The sequence below is a fragment of the Lepidochelys olivacea genome (genome assembly GCF_965140295.1).
Source record: "Lepidochelys olivacea isolate rLepOli2 genome assembly, chromosome: 5".
Lineage (NCBI taxonomy): Eukaryota > Metazoa > Chordata > Testudines > Cheloniidae > Lepidochelys > Lepidochelys olivacea.
Window position 1 is genome coordinate 27,995,668 of NC_140415.1, and position 22,658 is coordinate 28,018,325.

At 43.9% G+C, this 22,658-nt stretch overlaps 1 protein-coding gene across 3 annotated transcripts in view; it reads right to left on the reverse strand.

Moving 5' to 3' along the window:
• RICTOR (RPTOR independent companion of MTOR complex 2) overlaps positions 1–22,658 on the reverse strand; it is a 189,763-nt gene that overhangs the window by 25,992 nt on the left and 141,113 nt on the right. For all 3 annotated transcript variants that reach the window (XM_084628581.1, XM_084628582.1, XM_084628583.1), the window contains 9 exons: positions 21,534–21,660; positions 17,205–17,369; positions 16,737–16,813; positions 16,562–16,640; positions 15,379–15,488; positions 15,183–15,270; positions 5,051–5,143; positions 1,904–2,010; positions 68–297 (listed from right to left, as the gene is read on the reverse strand). In XM_084628581.1, coding sequence (XP_084484707.1) covers positions 68–297; positions 1,904–2,010; positions 5,051–5,143; positions 15,183–15,270; positions 15,379–15,488; positions 16,562–16,640; positions 16,737–16,813; positions 17,205–17,369; positions 21,534–21,660 — 1,076 coding nt within the window. The remainder of the gene's footprint in view (positions 1–67; positions 298–1,903; positions 2,011–5,050; positions 5,144–15,182; positions 15,271–15,378; positions 15,489–16,561; positions 16,641–16,736; positions 16,814–17,204; positions 17,370–21,533; positions 21,661–22,658) is intronic.

The following is a 22,658-nucleotide window of genomic DNA, read 5'->3' on the forward strand; positions in this document are numbered from 1 at the left end:
TAGACGTTGTTTTGAAAACTTACTAGGAAATATTTACCACTGTATCATTAATTCTAGTTATGCTTACTTGATGGTGCAGATTCACTTTCACTGTTATGCCTAGAACTGGTGGACCCCGAGTTCAAGCTAAGAGTGCTGGGTATAGAAGAGAGTTCATTGCAGAGTTGCTCCATGTCATCGGGGACTACTGGCCACAGCTGTCTACGACTGTGCCTCACTGCATCCCAATTGTGCTGCTTCAGAATGTCACAACCTTGTTTAGTTTTGGCTATTAAACCAAGCACGTAGACACAGGTTCTGTATTTAATAAAAACAGTAACAATAATATGATTTAATCAATAGATCTGAGTTACTCAAACATACATTTGATTTTTAAGAGGAAACAAAGTTGCAAGATAATCCAATATAGATAGACCTTGCAAACCAGTTGAGTAGCTTTTTTTGTTCTATCTAATGGAAAAACAAATCAGAGCAAGTGTCGTACAGGTAACAACTACACATTAAATTTATAAAATGGAGAAAAAAAACCTTGTGTAGTACAATGTTAATATTCCACAGTTTTAAAAAGTTAATCAGGAAAGGCTAAAGTTAAGGTTCTTACAGCAATGTTAACCAGTTCATACTTCCTGTTTGTTTTACGGTACAGAACTAAACAAAAGGTAAGAAACTGCCCATGTAACAAGAAATACAGTAATAGAAAATTATAGGCTGAACCGGTAGCCTAACACTTTCCATTATAAGACCGCTTTTTCAGTTGTTTATAACTATGACAAACTAACTGTTAGGGCTGAAATTTTCTGTGTTGAGTATCTGCCTCAGACTGCTGCTCGTTGTGGGTTGTTTTCTGTTTTTGTTTTTTTGGTGGGTGTGTGGTTTCTTTCCCTGAAGTTTCAGATAATATTCCAAAAACAAGTTTAGGGGAAAATGTCATTTGCCAATGTTAAAAAATTACCATTTTAAGCAGAAGCTATAGCATGTCCATGCTTTGGCACAGGAACATGAAATTATGCAAAGAGATGTACTGATGTCAGGGATATGCCTTTTGCTGTCCTTGTGAAAATTCAGCCAAATGTGGCCAAGTTATAAGCCTTCTAAAATTCTCAGTTCACCCAATCTCTATAGAGATTTATTATGGCTGCAGCGGACTGAGCAGAACTGCAACTGTTCTTCCTGCCAGATGGGGGCTAATCTGGTGCCACACACAGGAATTGAGAGAAGGGAGACATCTCTCCTGTCCTCTCAATGCTCCTCATGCTGGCAGCTAGGTAACAGAGAAACAGAAGCAGTGGTTCTGATTCAAATGCAGAAAGGTGAGGAATGGAATGGGGTGGAAGGGAAGAGAGAGAAAATACGAGTAGAGGAGGAGATAAGGTTGCAGAAACCAGACTGGGTGGGTGGAGCAGAGGGGAACAAGGGAACAAAACAGTCTAAAACCACTAGCATGCACTCTGCTGCCACAAAATTGCTATGGGATCCATTTAACTCAACATATTAACTGTGTTTTTCTCATTTTCTATTACATTCAAAGAGTCTATGGGGTAATGTGATAATAGGCTTTTGGAGACCAAATACATTTTATCGGTTTCCTCCTAAAATCTTGTACAAATATTACTGGATAAAAATCAAAAAGTAGAGATTTAAGAACTTCTAAAAATTTTACTTGCTTCTTTAAAAATAAATAAATTAATGCCTTCCATGATGACCTTTTCCTAACCTAGTTTCCATGACACTTCCTGCAAATAAACTTTTGACCTATTTAGAGGACCTGGAAAATTTCTCAAACTTTGTCAATAATGTTTAATAAAGGACATCCAGTGTAAGCAAAAGTAGAAATCTTTATACATCTTAGGCTTGTCAGGAAATACTATTTTCAGACTTTAATTTTAAAATTAGATATACATACCCCCTAATGGACAGAACTTCACAGTGCTGGGCAAGTGCCATTATGTCAGGAATCACATTCTCTTCTTGAAGCAAGTTAAGGCCCCAATTTGATGATCCGATATTTCCCTAGAATGAAGTTATTTGCCATCAAATATAATTAACTGCTGATGTCATTTGTAGTGGTGCCCACAAAACTCTTGGCATGCTAATAAGGTGAAATGCTACCTGGCCACAATTTTAGTATAACTTCAAACCTTTAACTTTTAAGATCAGATAGCCAATCCTTCTGGTATTTTTCATCTGTGAGCAATGAAGGACTCAGGGCACCATATGTCACCCTGGGCTCTGGGATAACAGAACAAGGATAATCCTACATTTCCGCTCATCATACAGGCACTTTACTTGTTCCCATCAATAGTCAACTTGGACTGGGGCATAGAGAAAAAAACATTGGTGAGGGAGGGAAGACAGACCCATGATATATGATGAAACTAATGTCCAGTTTTGTTCCTGCTCCACCCCAAAAGGATTTCAGACTTCCCTTCTATCTCCCCCCAGTGGGCCAATTGAACCAGGTAGGTTCAAACCCACCAGTCGATGTCTCCCCTCAAATGTTTTGGGAAAATGATGGTGACACTAAGCAGGTCACAGCAAGTCATATCCCCTGAAGATTAGCCACACATATTACCATACATGCTACATTATGGCAGTCCATTCTTTTGCTTTGTAAAAAAGTGAAGAGTAATAATGATTTTTTAAAAAGAACAGGAGTACTTCTGGCACCTTAGAGACTAACAAATTTATTTGAGCACAAGCTTTTGTGGGCTACAGCCCACTTCATCGGATGCATAGAATGGAACATATAGTAAGAAAATATGTATATATACACGTACAGAGAATGTGAAAAAGTGGAGTAAGAAGCTAATTAATTAAGATGAGCTATTATCAGTAGGAGAAAAAGAAAACCTTTTGTAGTGATAATCAAGATGGCCCATTTAGACAGTTGACAAGAAGGTGTGAGGATACTTAACATGAGGAAATAGATTCAATATGTGTAAACCCAGCCACTCCCAGTCTCTATTCAAACCCAAGTTAATGGTATCTAGTTTGCATATTAATTCAAGCTCAGCAGTTTCTCCTTGGAGCCTGTTTTTGAAGCTTTTCTGTTGCAAAATTGCCACCCTTTAAATCTTTTACTGAGTGGCCAGAGAGGCTGAAGTGTTCTTCTACCGGTTTTTGAATGTTATGATTCCCGATGTCAGATTTGTGTCCATTTATTCTTTTCTGTAGAGACTGTCCGGTTTGGCCAATGTACACAGCATTGCTGGCACATGATTGCATATATCACACTGGTAGATGTGCAGGTGAACAGCCCCTGATGGCGTGGCTAATGTGATTAGGCTCTATGATGGTGTCACTTGAATAAATATGGCAAAGAGTCCTGTGGCACCTTATAAACTAACAGACGTATTGGAGCATAAACTTTCGTGGGTGAATACCCACTTTGTGGGATGCATCAGTTGCATCGGACAAAGTGAGTATTCACCCACGAAAGCTTATGCTCCAATACGTCTGTTAGTCTATAAGGTGCCCCAGGACTCTTTGCTGCTTTTACAGATCCAGACTAACACTTTTACCCATCTGATACTTGAATAAACATGTGGACAGAGTTGGCATTGGGCTTTGTTGCAAGGATAGGTTCCTGGATTAGTGTTTTTGCTGTGTGGTTACTGGAGAGTATTTGCTTCAGGTTGGGGGGCTGTCTGTAAGCGAGGACTTGTCTGTCTCCCAAGATTTGTGAGAGTGAGGGATCATTTTTCAGGATAGGTTGTAAATTTTTGATGATGCGCTGGAGAGGTTTTAGTTGGGGGCTGAAGGTGACAGCTAGTGGCGTTCTGTTATTTTCTTTATTGGGCCTGTTCTGTAGTAGGTAATTTCTGTGTACTCTTCTGGCTCTGTTAATCTGTTTTTTCACTTCAGTAGGTTTCCGGTATAGGGTGGTGGTTATGTGACCATCGCTTATTAGCACAGTAGTGTCCAGGAAATGGACCACTTGTGTGGATTGGTCTAGGCTGAGGTTGATGGTGGATGGAAATTGTTGAAATCATGGTGGAATTCCTCAAGGGCTTCTTTTCCATGGGTCCAGATGAAGAAGATGTCATCAATGTAGTGCAAATAGAGTAGGGGCATTAGGGGACGAGAGCTAAGGAAGCGTTGTTCTAAGTCAGCCATAAAAATGTTGGCATACTGTGGGGCCATGCGGGTACCATAGCAGTGCCGCTGACTTGAAGATATATATTGTCCCCAAATGTGAAACAGTTGTGGGTGAGGACAAAGTCACAAAGGTCAGCCACCAGGTTTGCCCTGACATTATCGGGGATAGTGTTCTTGACAGCTTGTAGTCCATCTTTGTGTGAACAGTTCTAAGCAAAAGAATAAATGGACACAAATCTGACATCAGGAATCATAACATTCAAAAACCGGTAGGAGAACACTTCAACCTCTTTGGCCACTCAGTAAGAGATTTAAGGGTGGCAATTTTGCAACAGAAAAGCTTCAAAAACAGGCTCCAAGGAGAAACTGCTGAGCTTGAATTAATATGCAAACTAGATACCATTAACTTGGGTTTCAATAGAGACTGGGAGTGGCTGGGTCATTACACATATTGAATCTATTTCCTCATGTTAAGTATCCTCACACCTTCTTGTCAACTGTCGAAATGGGCCATCTTGATTATCACTACAAAAGGTTTTCTTTTTCCTCTTGCTGATAACAGCTCATCTTAACTAATTAGCCTCTTACAGAGAACATGAAAAATTGGAGTGTGTGTGTATCTATCTATCTATATATCTTTTTACTATATGTTCCATTCTATGCACGAAAGCTTATGCTTAAATAAATTTGTTAGTCTCTAAGGTGCCACAAGTATTCCTGTTCTTTTTGCGGATGCAGACTAATATGGCTCCTACTCTGAAACCAAAGATTTTTTAAAGAGCCACATGCAATGCATAGTATTCCATCAGCAAGACCAGCTAGGATACCAGAAGAGTAAGTCTTGTGAACGACTTTTACTTAAAACTAAATTCCTTAATTATTTCAGTATGTGAAAAATTACAGCAGAAATAAGAGGAAAGAAAAGCAATAGACAGATATTTCTATTACTAACCAAGGCCCAAAGGGCTGCTTTCAGATGTTTAATTCCTTCCCACTTATCCAACATCGGGGAACGAACAGTGTAACTTAAATCTGGGACAACACTCTAGAGGACGAGAACAAAACAAACTCAGTTCAAAGTGACTAAATATTGAAAGTTTTAATACATCAGGTTCTCCTAAAGCTTTTAACAAATGTTTACATACACACACTTTAAATTGGACAGTTCCAGCATATAAAAACTTTGACTGATTAACACCAAAAATGCCGAAGGAAAATTATAAACTTAACACTACCTCATCTGCCAAAGAAGAGCAAATGATTCTGTAGTCAGTGCATACAACATGTTAATACTTACTTTTACACCATTGGAAAGCCTTCTCATTGCAGTTTTACAATTCAAAGGGTAAAGAGATTCCTAGTATATTCTTTTTCCTTTCCCTCATATCCAAATGATTTACAAATCAGAGATTAATAGCATGATTAACTTCATTTAGGGATGGCATTATGTAATCTCCCCAGCAGAGCTCAATCCAACATACTTCAAACCTAATCACAATCCCCCTGTTGTCTGGGTATACCAAAAGGAGGACAGGAGACACTTGATATGGATTTTAACCAGGCTACAACTTTATTATATAGATGTATGGGACTACCCGGCAGATAAAGTGTACAGTGTAGGCAAACCCATGTTTATTCAAATTGTTACCCGGGGCTTCCACCAGCCACCCTTTATTTTCCATCCAAGTTCCCCCAGCCAACCCATGGCTTGGACCTTACCATCCACCCCACTTGTAGAGGGTTAAGGTTGGCTATAAGAATGGGGGGCAAGAGGATTTGGCTCCCTGCCATACCAATCATAGGAGTCTCCAAGCCCCCTCCCCCATTCCGTTCCTTTATCCAGCACGTCCTTTTTAGTCCTTTACCAGGTCATTTATCTGGTAAGTGGATGCCTTCCCTAGGGAGTACCTGCATAGGACAGCCGCCCCACACTTACAAAATGAGTTGCGACATAAGGCCTACCACCTTTTCTTCTTACCAGGAAAGGTCCTCCCTGACACCTGTTGGTGGAGTGAGGATTTTTTGCCTTCCCCACAAGGCCAATCTGGTGGTGCAGGAAAAATTACTTCCCAGCCTTCCTTAAAAAGAAGCAACCAGCACAATGCCCACAACAGGTCCTAGACCAACCTGATATTTGCCACCTCTTGGGGAGGGACAGAGGGTGCTGCCTTGCCTGCTGTGTGGAAAAAGGGGCTTACAATGCCCAGGTCTTGCACCTCTATAGCCTTCCGACCTCACATTCCCAGGGGGTGAGTCAGCGCCGCAAAGCTGACCACTGTTCACTTTTTGCAGCAGTTTCTGACCTCGTTTCCCTCCCTCCCCGCGGCCATAAAACACAACTGCCTTCCCTTGGCAAGCTGAGACACCATTCCCCCTGCTTTTGGTGCGGTCACTATCTGAGTTTCGGGCCTCTTTTGTACAAAGACTGTCAACAATTTCACATTCTGTCTAATTGTGCAATGGTTTTAATTACATGAACAGACAGAGGCTCACCAGCAGCTTGAGTGAAAGCATCAAATATAATTGTTAGTGAATTATGCAAGTTTAATTCAGGTCTCAAAAGGGGACGGATTCATTGAATTAACTCAATGCATTATTTGACCCTCCACTTGAAGTTATTTTATTTAAACAATTCTATAAAACTCACTCTATAAGATAAGTTTACAAGTTAATTTTTAAAAATGAAAAAAGACTTATTTATTTCTCTCTCCATTTTCAAGGACCTAAAATACACATTTAACAAAAATTCTCAATCCATATTTTCTATATGCATAAAGCAAAAGCATAGCTTTACTAATCATTGCTTATAGTGTTCATCCAGCTAAAATATACTCTCCAGAAAGCATTTCTTATTGGTGATGTGTTTGCCTTTCCTATTTCGGTCCTGACCATTCAGAATGATCAGTTGTAAGAAGCAGATTGAAAGATATTTCTCTGATGTTTTCAACAACAGGGAAGAATTTCACATGATGACAGAATGCAGGTAAAGATTGTCCTTGCAAGATATAACTTCTTTGAAATTTGGAAAGTCCATAGTTTTATGAATCTTCATTTAATGACTGTTCAAATGATGATCAAAACAGAGGTTATCCAAGTCAGTTATTCCAGAAGGGTTACATTACACTTGAAAAGTTGTTTTTACTTTCAGTTAGGGCTGCCAAGTAATTAAAAAAATTAACAGCGATTATACATACTGTTAAACAATAGAATATCATTTATTTAAATATTTTTGGATGTTTTCTACATTTTCAAATATATTGATTTCAATTACAACACAGAATACAAAGTGTACAGTGCTCACTCTATATTATTATTTTTGATTACGAATATTTGCACTGAAAAATTGATAAACAAAAGAAATAGTATTTTTCAATTCACCTAATACAAGTACTGTAGTGCAATCTCTTTATCATGAAAGTTGAACTTACAAATGTAAAATTATGTACCAAAAAATAACTGCATTCAAAAAAGTCTGTTACCTGTTCCGTAACTGGTGTTCTTTGAGATGTATTGCTCATGTCTATTCCACAGTGGGTGTGCGTGTGTGCCACGTGCACCGGTGCCGTAAGTTTTTCCCTTAGCAGTACCTGTTGGGGGGGAGAGGGGGTGAGCACCGCTGCAACCCCTGGAGTGGTGCCTCTATATCGCGCTAAACGGAGAGCTGCGAGTTCCCCCCACCCTCGGTTCCTTCTTGCAGGACAACTCTGACAGAGGGGAAGGAGGGCGGGATGTGGAATAGACATGATCAACACATCTCGAAGAACACCAGTTACTGAAAAGGTAACCGTCTTTTCTTCTTCGAGTGCTTGCTCATGTGTATTCCACAGTAGGTGATTCCAAGCTATATCTGTTGGAGGTGGGTAGGAGTTCACGAGTTCCTGGGACACAGTACTGCTCTGCCGAACCCAGCATCATCCCTAGTTTGGGAGACGATCGTATAGTGTGCAGTGAACGTGTGAACTGAAGACCAGGTGGCAGCCCTACAGATGTCCTGGGTAAGGACATGGGCTACATAGGCAGCCGACAAGGCCTGAGCCCTCATTGAGTGCGCCCTGACGATCGGTGGTGATGGAACCCCTGCCAGATCATAGCACGTGCGTATGCATGAGGTGATCCAGCGACAAAGGCGCTGGGTGGAAATAGGCTGCCCCTTCATACGCTCAGCTGAGGTAACGAAGAGTTGTGAGGATTTACGGAACAGTTTAGTACGAACCAGGTAGAAGACCAGTGCCCTGCGTACGTTGAGCGTGTGGAGGCGGCATTCCTCATTGGAGAAATGGGGCTTGGGACAGAGCATGAGAAGGAAGATGTCCTGTTCCATATGGAAGGCGGAGACCACCTTTGGGAGGAATGCAGGGGATGGGCAAAATTGGACCTTATCCTTGTGGAAGACCATATATGGAGGTTCTGAGATCAAGGCCCTGAGCTCCGAGACACGTCGGGCCGACGAGACTGCTACAAGGGAAGCTATCTTCCAGGAGAGGTGAGACCAGGAACATGTGGCCAAGGGTTCAAAGGGAGGCCCGGTGAGGCGGGACAACACCAGGTTTAGGTCCCACTGCGGTACAGGGGATCTAGCATATGGGAATGAACGGTCAAGGCCTCTCAGGAAGCGGGAGGTCATAGTATGGGAGAAGACCGAGTGCCCTTGCACTGGTGGGTGGAAGGCCGATATGGCCGCCAAGTGTACTCTGACAGAGGCGGTTGCCACTCAAGGATACACTGGAGTGGTGTGGACAATGAGGGAAGTCCCCGCTCCCCCGGAAAATCTGGACCACTTCGCCAGGTACGTCCGGCATGTGGACAACTTCCTACTTTCTGGGAGGACCCGCCTGACTTCCTCAGAACACCTCCTTGTCTAGCCACTGAGCTGCCATGCTGTCAGGCGGAGAGCAGCCAGATTGGAATGAAGGAGGTGGCTCCCCCGTTCTGGGAGAGGAGGTCTGGGCGAAGCGGCAACCTCCTTGGAGGGGCCGCCAACAGGTCCAGTAGGGTCCCATACCAATGTTGACGGGGCCAGGCTGGGGCGATGAGGATGTGCCTTGTCTGTTTTCACTTTTTCTAGAACTTTGCCTATAAGGGGAAAATGGTGGAAAAGCATAGAAAAGCTGGTCCAACCACTGCAGGAGGAAGGCATCTGAGATCGAGTCCCTTCCCAACCTCCGCCTTGGAACAAACCCGGGGGCAACGCCGGTTCTGGCGGGGCGCGAACAGATCCATGTGGAGAATTCCCCACTCCTGAAAGAGCTGGTGAGTGACCTCCGTGGGGAGCGTCCACTTGTAATGGGGGGAAAAAGCCCTGCTGAGGCGATTGGCCTGTGTATTGCGGGTGCCTGGTAGGTGGAAAGTCCTCAGGGAGATGTTGTGGGCTATACAGAACTCCCACAGGCTCAGGGCTTCCCGGCAGAGGGCCGAGGACTGTGCCCTACCTTGCCTGTTGATGTAGAACATTGCGGTGGTGCTGTCCGTAAGGACTCTGACCACCTTGCCATGAAACTGTGTGACGAATGGAGGGACGCGTCCAAGGTTGACCACACATCCCTTGGGTTTGCATGTTCCTTATGTGGGCTCCCTGGCCCAAGTCCGACGCATCGGACACCAGGTCTATTGATGGGGCTGTCTCCCGGAAAGGAACCCCTTGGAGCATGTTGCCTGGGGAGGACCACCATTCTAGGGAGGCAATTACTGGGTTGGTACCGTGAGGACCTTGTCCAGGCCGTCCCGTGCCTGGGAGAAGTGGGAGGCTAGCCATAGCTGGAGGGGCCTCATTCGGAGCCTGGCGTGGTGGACCACATACGTGCACGCCACCATGTGTCCCAGAATCTGAAGGCATGCCCTTGCTGTTGTCACCGGAAAAGCCGTGACTGATGCGATGAGACCTTTGAGGGTTTCGAACCTGCCCACTGGGAGAGAGGCTGTGGCCCTTAAGGAGTCCAGTAGTGCCCCTACGAATTCTATGTGCTGCACCGGGACCAGCATTGATTTGGTCTCGTTTACCAACAGGCCGAGATTGGAGCATGTAGACAGGAGCAGATCCACATGGGCCCTCATCTGAGACCGTGAGTTTCCCTTGAGAAGCCAATCATCCAGATATGGGAACATCTGGACCCCTTCTCATCTAAGGTAGGCTGCCACCACCACCATACACTTTGTGAATACCCTGAGCGCCGTGGATAGGACAAACGGGAGAACTGTGAACTGGTAGTGGTCGGGCCCCACCAGGAACAGGAGGAAGTGCCTGTGCCTTTTGAAAATATGGATGTGGAAATATGCATCCTGAAGGTCCAGGGCAGAGTACCAGTCCCCCAGGTCCAAGGAGGGGATAATAGAAGCCAGGGATACCATGCGGAACTTAGAGCGGACCATAAACCAATTGAGATTCCGCAGATCTAGGATTGGCCTGAGACCCCCTTTCGTCTTTGGGATCAGGAAATAATAGGGAGTAGAAGCCCCTGCCCTGGAATTCTACTGGCACCCTCTCCACCGCCCCCAGGCGCAGTAGTCGTTCCACCTCCTGACCTAGGAGGTGAATGTGCTCTGGGTCCCCTGAGCCCACCAGGGATGGAGGTGGTTGGGCAGGGGTGAACTCAACTGCAACATGTAGCCCTTGGAAATGGTGTTGAATGTCTGAGGTTATTTGTGATCATTCGCCACGGAAGGCAGACAATCGGTTGCCGAACACAAACTTTATTAGTAGAGGGGTTTCCATGGCAACTACCCTGGTGCCCCCCTGCAAATAGTCAAAATCGCCTCTGTCCCTGCCTCTTGACCTTAGAGGGCCCAGGCTGTGGAGCAGAGCGGGACTGTCGTTGAGGCCGGCAATTTTGGTCTCTCAGCCTCTTGAAAGGGGACTCATATCTGCTCTGTGCAGGGTGAGCCGACGTCTGCGGTTTGGCCTTGTCCTTAGCTGGAGGGACGCACAGGCCCAAGGCCTGCAGGGTGGTGCGAGAGTCTTTCATCCCGTGCAGCCTGATGTCTGTCTGTTCGGCGAACAGGGCTTTCCCGTTGAATGGCGGGTCCTGCATGAGGGACTGGACCTCCCCCGAAAGCCCGGACAGGAAGAGCCATGACTCCCTGTGCATGGAGATTGCAGAGGCCATCGAGCGAGCCACCGTATCCGCCGCGTCTGACACTGCCTGCAGGGAAGCTTTGGCTGCCGTCGCCCCCTCATCCACCAATGCCTTAAAGTCCTTCCTATCCCACTCTGGGAGGAGTGGCTCGAACTTTGGCAGGGACTCCCATATATTAAAATCATATCGGCTCAGTAAGGCCTGATGGTTGGCCACCCAGAGCTGGATGTTAGGATATAGATATTCAGGCCTGTCTGTAAAGGCCTATACTCTAAGAATTTAGGTGTATTCTTATCACTTGGCTAGTGATAGAGGTATAAAAGAAAGAAGTCACTGTCTGCCGGTGTAAGGGCCTTCTCTTACTGTGACAGTCTGAGGCCCTGTTCTTAGGCTAAGGCCTTTGGCTAAGCAGCAGAGGCAACCATAAGCTGGGAAGCGAACAGTCACATCCTCACATTCCAAACTAGTCACACTGAAATAAGGTGCTATTGGGCTGTTAGGCATTATCAGGACAGGATTGTATTCCTATCACCTCCAGAGAAAGGGAAGTGCCTAGAAAATGTAAAAGGAAACTTAGTTTGATAGCATCCTGTCTGGCAAGAACTCACTTATCAATAGCTGGGATGTGAAATCCTCACTTCTGTATTGTTTTGTCATTATAGTTCCCACTTTGCTATTGTTTGTCTGTATAATCTCTGTCTGGTTCTGTGATTGTTCCTGTCTGCTGTATAATTAATTTTGCTGGGTGTAAACTAATTAAGGTGGTGGGATATAATTGGTTACATAATCATGTTACAATATGTTAGGATTGGTTAGTTAAATTTCAGGAAAATGATTGGTTAAGGTATAGCTAAGCAGAACTCAAGTTTTACTATATAATCTATAGTCAATGAGGAAGGGTGTGGGTGGGGGTGGGCATGGGCATGTGGGTGAGGAAAATGGGAGCAGGGAATGGGGGTAAGAAAATTGGAATCATGTTTTGCTAAAGGGGGAAATGGGAACAGGGAATGGGAGTAAGAAAGTTGGAATCATGTTTGGCTAAGGGTAGGAATGGGAACAGGGACACAGGTCTAAGGCTCTGTGGTGTCAGAGCTGGGAAGGAGGACACTAAGGAAGGAAACTGGAATCATGCTTGCTGGAAGTTCACCCCAATAAACATCGAATTGTTTGCACCTTTGGACTTCGGGTATTGTTGCTCTCTGTTCATGCGAGAAGGACCAGGGAAGTAAGTGGGTGAAGGAATAAGCCCCCTAACACTGGAAACTCAAAGAGAAGTAAAGTTTTCAACCAAAAGAGTCTAGTCTCCTGGCCTCTTTATTCTTGGGGGTGGGCGAGGGCTGGCTCTGCTGCTCCCAGTGGTTCACAGATTCCACCACCAGAGAGTTAGGTGCCAGGTGAGAGTAGAGGTATTCATGGTTCTTGGCCGGCATGAAATACTTCCTCTCAGCCTTCTTGGAAATCAGGGCCAGAGAGGCAAGAGTTAGCCACAAGGCATTGGAGATATTGGCTATTCCTTGGTGAAGGGGTAAAGCCACATGGCCCGGCACCAAGGAGGACAGTACATTAAAGAAGGAATTGGACAGGCCCTCCATCTCCTCGGCCTGCAACTGGAGGCTCGACGCCACCTGCTTTAGCAGGTCTTGATGAGGCCTGAAGTTTTCCTGTGGAGCAGAGGGCGGTGGTGCCGTGATGGTGTTATCTGGTGCAGGAAAGGAGGCCGGCACAGGGCTGTGGGCCTCAGCCGGTGCCGGGGGATCAACCCCCAGGTCGGAGTCCAGGCGCAGAGCCGACGACTCATGACCTGTCAACTTGTCCCTCTGCCTAGATAGCGAGGCCGACGAGGCCTCAGACGCCCCGGCCACCGAGCGGGTTCCAGGCTGGGTGGGTATCGGCGGCCACGGTGCCCATTGACACCATTGTCCCTGCCATGGGGCCCCTTGCCACTGTCCATGCTGCAGGCCCAGTGGCACTATCTGGTCGGGCGGTACAACCCAGCGAGGAGTGGCTGAGTGCTGAGGCCGAAGCCACCACCGACCGAACGGTACCGTAGGAGCAGCGGTGCCTATGATGCTGTCTTCCATGGGACCAAGACCTCAATGTTGAGACAGGTACCTGCCGGAAGTACTGTCCCAAGACTCGCTTCGGCGCCTGGACCTGCGGTGGTGGTGACACGCGGCAGGAGCCCCGTGTGTGATGCCTGACAGAGCGGAAGCATCAGTCACACAGAGACCAGATATGATAGCTGCGTCGTGAAGAAGAGCGCCTTTGACACCTATCTCGGTGCCTGCGTCTGCTGCTGCGTGGCGTGGAGGGACCCGGGGACCCCTGCCCAGATGGAACCCTGGTTGGTGTCGAGGGTGATGGACACGAGCTGCGAGTGGACCGGTTGCTGCGCACTGAACGAGGCAGAGAGTGGTCTTCAGGGTGAGAGCTGCGACGTTCTGGGGAGGCCTGTCGAGTGCTGAGAGGTGGTTTGCCTAGGGACCAAGGGCCCGCCACTGGCAGCGCCCCAGGCACCAGCAAGCTCAGAATGTCTCATGCGGCCTGTAGAGCCTCTGGCGTTGACGGCATCCTGACTGCGGGAGAGGTGCGTGTCGACGCTGCCAGGCTACTCCGCTCAGCACGAGTCAGAGGTTCCGAGCTCGGGGGGGGAACCGAGGGCTGTCCAGCGCGGGACCAGCCTCTCACCCTTCATTCTCTCAGCGCTGCTGCGAGGTCGACCTCTTCCTTTATTTCTTGGAAGGGGAACGGTGCCGACCGGTGGAGGGGGCTTCGCTGCGCACCAACGATGCGGCGCCTGGTGCTGAGTCCGCACAGTGTGCCGGAGTTGGAGCGAGTGCCAATTCCATGAGGAGAGCGTGAAGCCTGATGGGTCTCTCCTTCTTAGTTCGCGGCTTGAAAGACCTGCAGATCTTACAGCATTCACTCACGTGAGTTTCGCTAAGCAGCAGAGACACTCAGCATGTGGATCGCTCCTTGGCATAGAATGGTGACAGGAGTCGCACGACTTGAAGCCTGGGACACAGGGCATGCAGTGGGCCACTCTAACAACTGAGAAACTACTTTCTACGAGCTAACAACACTAGCTAAAGGTACCACTAAGATCAACTGGAAAGGCTGCAGCAACGCTGGAGCAAGACGTTCTGATGCACCTTCACTGGCGGCAAGAAGGAACTGAGGGTGGGGGGAGCTCACGGCTCCCCTTATAGCGTGATATAGAGGCACCACTCCAGGGGTCGCAGTGCTGCTCCCCCACATGGGTACTGCTAAGGGAAAAACCGGCACGGGTGTACATGGCGCGCACGCACACCTACTGTGGAATACACATGAGCAAGCACTCGAAAAAGAATGTAAAACTTTAGAGCCTACAAGACCACTCAGTCTGGTGCAGGACCACTCAGTCTGTTTCTTTCTGGAATGGTGGTTGAAGCATGAAGGGGCATACGAATGTTTAGCATAGCTTGTGACGCCAGCTGCAAAAGACCCATGGAAACATGTTCTCACTTATCAGTGACATTGTAAATAAGAAGTGGGCAGCATTATCTCCCCTAAACATAAACAAACTTGTTTGTCTTAGCAATTGGCTGAACAAGAAGTAGGGCTCTGTGGACTTGTAGGCTCTAAAAATTTTTTTGAGTGCAGTTATGGAGCAAAAAAAAAAAAAAATCTACAGTTGTAAGTTACACTTTCACAACAAAGAAATTGCACTACAGTACTTGTATGAGGTGAACTGAAAAACACGGTTTCTTTTATCATTTTTCAGTGCAAATATTTGTAATAAAAAATAGAGTGAGCAGTGTACACTTTGTATTCTGTGTTGTAATTGAAATCAATACATTTTAAAATGTAGAAAAACATCGAAAAATATTTAATAAATTTCAATTAGTATTCTATTGTTTAACAATGCGATTACAACTGTGATTAATCGTGATTAATTTTTTTTGAGTTAATCGTGAGTTATCTGGAATTAATTGACAGCCCTACTTTTAATTTATCTATAGTCAATGTCCTCACCTGAACTTCCAACAAATGACAGCCTGTTTTGTGGTGCACCAGTTGGCCATAAAGGTGAACTGGCAGGTAGACATGTGGCCGCTGTAATCTGGTAGAAAGAGAGATGATCTGTTTAGATGGCAATAATTATGACATTTTAAAAAGCAATCACAATTCATGTCTTTCTTAAAAGAAGTTTACGTGTAACAGAAGTTACCTTTGGTTGCTCCGACGAACATAGTTATCGCCATCAATAGGTTTACGGTAAGTGGTAAGTGCTTCATTAAGTTGTTCTTCAATTAATTCAACATATTTTAAATTGTACTCCTAAAAAGGAAAATTAAAATATAGAGCCTATCACCTTGTTGATAATATGACCGTCAACAAATGTTTCTAGTATTTACAATATACTACCGTATTATGGAGAAACTATTTCTGACTATAATCAAGGTTGAGTTTTTCAGCTAGTGCAGTAATTACAGTACTTAGAGTACAGAATGAATTTTCTGAAAATTTACAGTGAATCTCCCCAACTACTTTAGGGGATAAAATTAGTTAAAAAATGGATGCTAAGAGAATTAGCACCTGATATAGCACTTTTTCTCTCAAATAATCCTAAAAGGACAAGAGATAATTCAAGCTTTTAGTTTAAACACTGAAATCTTGTGTGTAGGCTATATTTGAATATTTTTTGTAGGATTAATGGAAAGACAGACTTATTTTAATAACTAATTTTCTCCATCAACAGAGGCTGAAGAATTATGGACCTACTATAGAGGATTCCAAGAACTGCCCTCTTTCAAAATGGCGGTCATCTCCAATGGCTCTCAGTGTACTGAAGCAAGAAGCTGCCCTTGGGTACCTATCTCTCCATTGTTGTCAGTGAGTCTGAGTGTTCCTGTTCACTTTCTAACAGAATAGTGTGTCAACATCTTCATTAGACCACCTAAGCTTCACTTTCTTTGGTAACCATTAGAGCCAGTAGCCATTTGGAAAAAAGGCAATTCTTTGTGAAAGAAATTCTCTCTCCCAGAGAAGGTATTACGCACCACCTTCTGCTGACAACTCAGCAGACCCACCACTCTTCTAAAGCATCTAATCTGTCATGTAGTTGTGTACATTTGGGGAAAAGGGAACTGTTGCCAAATGTTGGAGGGTTTTTTTGTTAATTTTATATCATCAAAAATCTCATCAACATGCTCTTAATAAGACAAGACAGTATTCACACAATGGAGTGAAGAGTCCCCAATAACAGGATGTTTCACTAGAAAGACTCACAAACCCTTAATCATTGAAGCAACAGAATGTCCTGACATTAATATTGTACAACTGTGAATTCCTTCCAAGCTTCTAAATGACTATATTCACATCGTCCCTCCTTTAAAAATAATTAGAATTACCTTTTGCCATTTCTCCATTTGTTTTGTTACATAACCTCTCTCATTTAGATAGGAAAACCCCTTTGGAATGGACAGAAATCTGTAAAGTAACAACAGACAATGAATAGTCCATCTCTAACAAACCACTTTGAGTATGAACGTTTTTCTGAAATGAAAAGATGCATGTAACACCTACCTTAGAAGCAAAAGCAACCCTTTGTCTCCAAGATGGGAGAGAGCAGGTTTCATCTGGATAAGGGCGTGAAGATTGGCCTAAAAGAGAAGAAAAACTTATTTTAAAATCCTGAATTTATGTAAGCCATTTAAATTAAAAAGACAACTATTTATTTAGAATAAGAAATATCTATATAGAAGCTCTGAGCACCTTTAAGAATGAAAATTACAATAGCAGTGATAACCACCCAGAAGCACGTGAAATTGAAAGTATATGACAGAGAGTAATCAACATCACAAAAATGTCCTACAATATATGCTATTGTAGTTCACTAATATTCATTATATAGGTACTCTGTAGCAGGCAAATTAAAACACTCTGCAAAGTGTAATTATCAAAAAAGGAAATTTGATTTAATTTTTTAAAGAAAGAAAATATAATTTTTCTACATACATTCTTAAGTTATTGCTGTAGACTAATGATGCTCACCTTATCTTCACACGCCTCATCTAAGATATCAAGTGCTTCAGAAGATATGGTTTTATTTTTATCATGCAGCTGGGTCACCAGTAATTCAATCCCCCAGTTACTAAAGAATTCTACATTGGCCCTCAACAATACTCGTAAATGTTTTGTTGCATATAACCTGCAGCTCTGCAAAAGGAAAAAAAAATTTGCAAGAGAGAATATACAGTAGTTAAATATTAAATGGATTTTTCATATTCAAAAGCAGTGCACTTCCATCATAATGTTACACAGCAAATAAGTGCAGTTTACACATTGTTTTGCATGTGTTACTAGAATTACAACGGTCTACATGTTTTTCTCTTACAGAAAGTGTGATGTAATTATTTTTTCCATGACCACAAGTTATCTGGTCAGGACAAGTCTCACTTGTCTCATCTGAAAGCCAATACCATCTAACAGTCCACTGTCTTTGGCACGGTGTAGAAAATTGTCAGTACAGTTATAAGTGCTGCCTTGTGAATTGCCAGCACTATTTCATACAGGACAGCTTCTATGCTCTACCTGCAGCAATGATTTGAAAAATCTACTTTTCTCTGATGAGTGGGAAAGCTGGCCCTGGTACCTGAAGCGATTTATACTATCAATTTTTGAAGAATTTAAGATCTCTTACAATATGTTGCTTAAGTTGTGAAGACAACCTTCTAAATGTGAACAAATTCAGTGCGGTTTTCCCAAGCCAGACAACTCCAATGCTTATGTTGCCACTTGCAGCTTTCCTAAGTAGCAGAGTGAAATGAACAAGACATTGGTCCATTGCTGCTACAGTAGAACCTCAGAGTTACGAATGCCAGAGTTACGAACTGACCAGTCAACCACACACCTCATTTGGAACCGGAAGTACACAACCAGACAACAGCAGAGACCAAAAAAAGCAAATGCAGTACAGTACTGTGTTAAACGTAAATTACTAAAAAAAAAATAAAGGGAAAGTTTTAAAAAAAAGATTTGACAAGATAAGGAAACAGTTTCTGTGCTTGTTTTGTTTAAATTAAGATGGTTAAAAGCAGCATTTTTCTTCTACATATTAAAGTTTCCAAGCTGTATTAAGTCAATGTTCAATAGAAAACTTTTGAAAGAACCACCATAATGTTTTGCTGAGTTATGAACAACCTCCATTCCCAAGGTGTTCGTAACTGAGGTTCTACTGTACTCAGAACCCTGTGGGCAGCAATGAAAACTGGTAACTATCAAGTCAATTTCACTATTGCTACTGGGGAAAGCTCTGAGGAAAAGTGGAGCCAGGTAGGCTTAACCTAGGCTACAAACATTTGTTGTTTAGCTTAAGCTTATCCCTAGGAGAGTTGCGGACTAACTTTTACATGCATTAAATAGCTAGTTAGCTGGCAATCAATTAATTTTAGACAAGAAGTCTAGTGAAGACAAGCCAAATGATGGTGTAGGATGAGGGTTCTGGGGAGAGCAAAAGCGGAACTACAAAAATTCCTTGATTATCTGGCTTTGCTCAACACAAGGGTAACCCCTGCCCTCCAAGTCTCCCCCTCCTCCCACACCACAAACTTAGACCTCATGGAGTTCCTCCCTATCTCACGGTGGGAGAAGCAAGAAATCCAAGAGTTTCTATCATCACGATTTCTTTAAAGGTTTCAGAGTAACAGCCGTGTTAGTCTGTATTCGCAAAAAGAAAAGGAGTATTTGTGGCACCTTAGAGACTGACCAATTTATTTGAGCATGAGCTTTCGTGATAATCGTGATAATCAAGGTGGGCCATACCTCCTCCCACCCCACTCTCCTGCTGGTAATAGCTTATCTAAAGTGATCATCAAGGTGGGCCATTTCCGGCACAAATCCAGGTTTTCTCACCCTCCGCCCCCCCCCCCCCCCCCACCACACACACACAAACTCACTCTCCTGCTGGTAATAACCCATCCAAAGTGACCACTCTCTTTAAAATGTGTATGATAATCAAGGTGGGCCATTTCCGGCACAAATCCAGGTTCTCTCACCCCCCACCCCACCCCCCCACACACAAACTCTCTCCTGCTGGCAATAGCACATCCAAACTGACCACTCTCCTTACAATGTGCATGATAATCAAGGTGGGCCATTTCCAGCATAAATCCAAGTTTAACCAAAACGTCGGGGGGTAGAAAAAAACAAGGGGAAATAGGCTACCTTGCATAATGACTTAGCCACTCCCAGTCTCTATTTAAGCCTAAATTAATAGTATCCAATTTGCAAATGAATTCCAATTCAGCAGTTTCTCGCTGGAGTCTGGATTTGAAGTTTTTTTGTTGTAAGATAGCGACCTTCATGTCTGTGATTGCATGACCAGAGAGATTGAAGTGTTCTCCGACTGGTTTATGAATGTTATAATTCTTGACATCTGATTCGTGTCCATTTATTCTTTTACGTAGAGATTGTCCAGTTTGACCAATGTACATGGCAGAGGGGCATTGCTGGCATATGATGGCATATATCACATTGGTGGATGTGCAGGTGAACGAGCCTCTGATGGTGTGGCTGATGTCATTAGGCCCTTTGATGGTGTCCCCTGAATAGATATGTGGGCACAGTTGGCAACGGGCTTTGTTGCAAGGATAGGTTCCTGGGTTAGTGGTTCTGTTGTGTGGTATGTGGTTGTTGGTTATCATTCACATTGTAAGGAGAGTGGTCAGTTTGGATGAGCTATTGCCAGCAGGAGAGTGAGTTTGTGGGGGGGGGGGGTGAAAACCTGGATTTGTGCTGGAAAGGCCCACCTTGATCATCATACACATTTTAAAGAGAGTGGTCACTTTGGATGGGCTATTACCAGCAGGAGAGTGAGTTTGTGTGTGGGGGGAGCGGAGGGTGAGAAAACCTGGATTTGTGCTGGAAATGGCCCAACTTGATGATCACTTTAGATAAGCTATTACCAGCAGGAGAGTGGGGTGGGAGGAGATATTGTTTCATGGTCTCTGTGTATATAATGTCTTCTGCAGTTTCCACGGTATGCATCCGATGAAGTGAGCTGTAGCTCACGAAAGCTCATGCTCAAATAAATTGGTTAGTCTCTAAGGTGCCACAAGTACTCGATTTCTTTAAAGAATATGAATTCCAGTCCAAGGTCTTACTGTCCACTTTCAAACTGCCATCTTGACACAAACTTCCTAGTCCCCACTCTCAACCACCCACCTCCCTTACCCTCAACCTCTCACCTTCGCATACAGAAATCCTTCAATATTTGCCAGCCTCAAAGAAATACAGGGCATTTATAGTAACTGTCTGACTTCCCATCCCCTAACTCCCTCTTGGCACTTAATTTTGTCCTCTCCAGTCTACAGAAGAGCTGCTCTCACCAAGGTATATCACTGAGATAAGGTGGGTGAAGTAATATCTTTACTGGACCAACTTCTGTTGGGGAAAGAGACAAGCTTTCAAGTTGCACACAGCTCTTCTTCTGAAGAACAGCTCAAAAGTTTGTATCTTTTACCAACATAAGTTGATCCAATAGAAGATATTACCTCACCCACCTTGTCTCGCTAACATCCTGGGACCAACATGGCTACAATACTGCAAACAAGGTATACAATGACTTTCTTGGGCAAGTCTCAACTTTATTTATCCTTTTTGACATCACTCAAATTGAATTCCTCCACTGGTCGCTACTTGTCTACGATATCAAACCTAAACTTCTTGCTCTTTTCTTGAGGATCCAGTAGGCTTCTTTCCTTAGCCTATATAATCCCACTCACCTCCTTCACTCCAGCAGTTCCAGTGTCAATGCCAATTTTTGTATCCTTCTCTCACTCTGCAATCACGCCTTCCCCTACGCATCTTTCTAAGATTTACTTCAATCAGCTCATGTGTTAAAACTTGTTTTCACTAGGATTTTAACATGCGTTAGCTAACATTAAAAATCCAACTTTCTCCTAGTGAAGATCAGGCCTTCCAGTTATTCATCAAGATGATAACTTGGCATTGGTTTATATTTGGTTCATGCATTTAAGAACATTTCCCCTCCACCATCAGCTCCCTCAAACCTGAGGGCTAGAAACTATTAAATAAAAGCTTAAATTCGAGTCCAATTAGGTGGCAAGGAATGGACTCTATGGCAAGTTGTGCAGTTAACAGTATCACAGAATACATGAGGCCCACGTTATATTTTAAAAAGTTTTCTGTGGTATGCTAGGAGAGTGTGTGTTACATAAAGAAAAATGAAAGCCTGTTTTAATGAATGAACATATGACATTTTAAATTAACCAGTTTTAGCTTACTAAATTAAACAACAAAAGAAATAAAATATTTAATAATAAATATTGACAAGCAGGGTGCTTGATTAATTACACTTACATCAGTAGATGCAGTTAAAATTTTGGAAAGGATCACTCTTGCTAACCCATCTCTGCTGTAATCCAAACTAGAAACTGTCAGTTTTAGTAAGTGATCTTGGTTCTTCAAGGAGCAGAGATTAAGAAGACTGAAAAAAGTTGAAAGAAAGTATTAGTTGGAATCCACTTTAAACTTTAGTATTTTATGCATGTACACATAATATATACACCACCTTGCTAATTATCATTTTTACCATTCAACATAATGTGTTGAGTCAAAATTAAGGTAAGGACAAATGTTAATCTGATACTGGCTGCTTAAGAAACATTAGCATGATATTTGACAATACATGCTGACCGCCTTTTTCTCATATTTCCAGTGCGTAGATAGGTTTCAGAGTGGTCTGGATGAAAGCTGGAGGCATGTAGGTAAGTATAGTAGGTTTCCGGTATTGGGTGGTGTTTATGTGACCATTGCTTATTAGCACTGTAGTGTCTAGGAAGTGGACCTCTTGTGTGGACTAGTCCAGGCTGAGGTTGATGGTGGGGTGGAAATCATTGAAATCTTGGAGGAATTCCTCAAGGGTCTCCTTCCCATGGGTCCAGATGATGAAGATGTCATCAATGTAGCACAAGTAAAGTGGGGGGGGGGGGGGTAAGGGGATGAGAGCTGACGAAGCGTTGTTCTAAGTCAGCCACAATAATGTTGGCATACTTAGGGGCCATGCGGGTAACCGGAAACCTACTGACTGCTATACTTAGCTACATGCCTCCAGCTTTCATCCAGACCACATCACACGATCCATTGTCTATAGCCAAGCTCTAAGATACAACCGCATTTGCCCCAATCCCTCAGACAGAGACAAACACATACAGAATCTCTATCAAGCATTCTTAAAACGGCAATACCCACCTGGTGAAGTGAAGAAACAGATTGACAGAGCCAGAAGGGAACCGAGAAGTCACCTACTACAAGACAGGCCCAACAAAGAAAGTAACAGGACACCACTAACCGTCACCTACTGTCCCCAACTAAAACCTCTCCAATGCTTCATCAAGGATCTACAACCTATCCTGAAGGACGATCCCTCACTCTCACAGACCTTGGGAGACAGGCCAGTCCTCGCTTACAGACAGCCTCCCAACC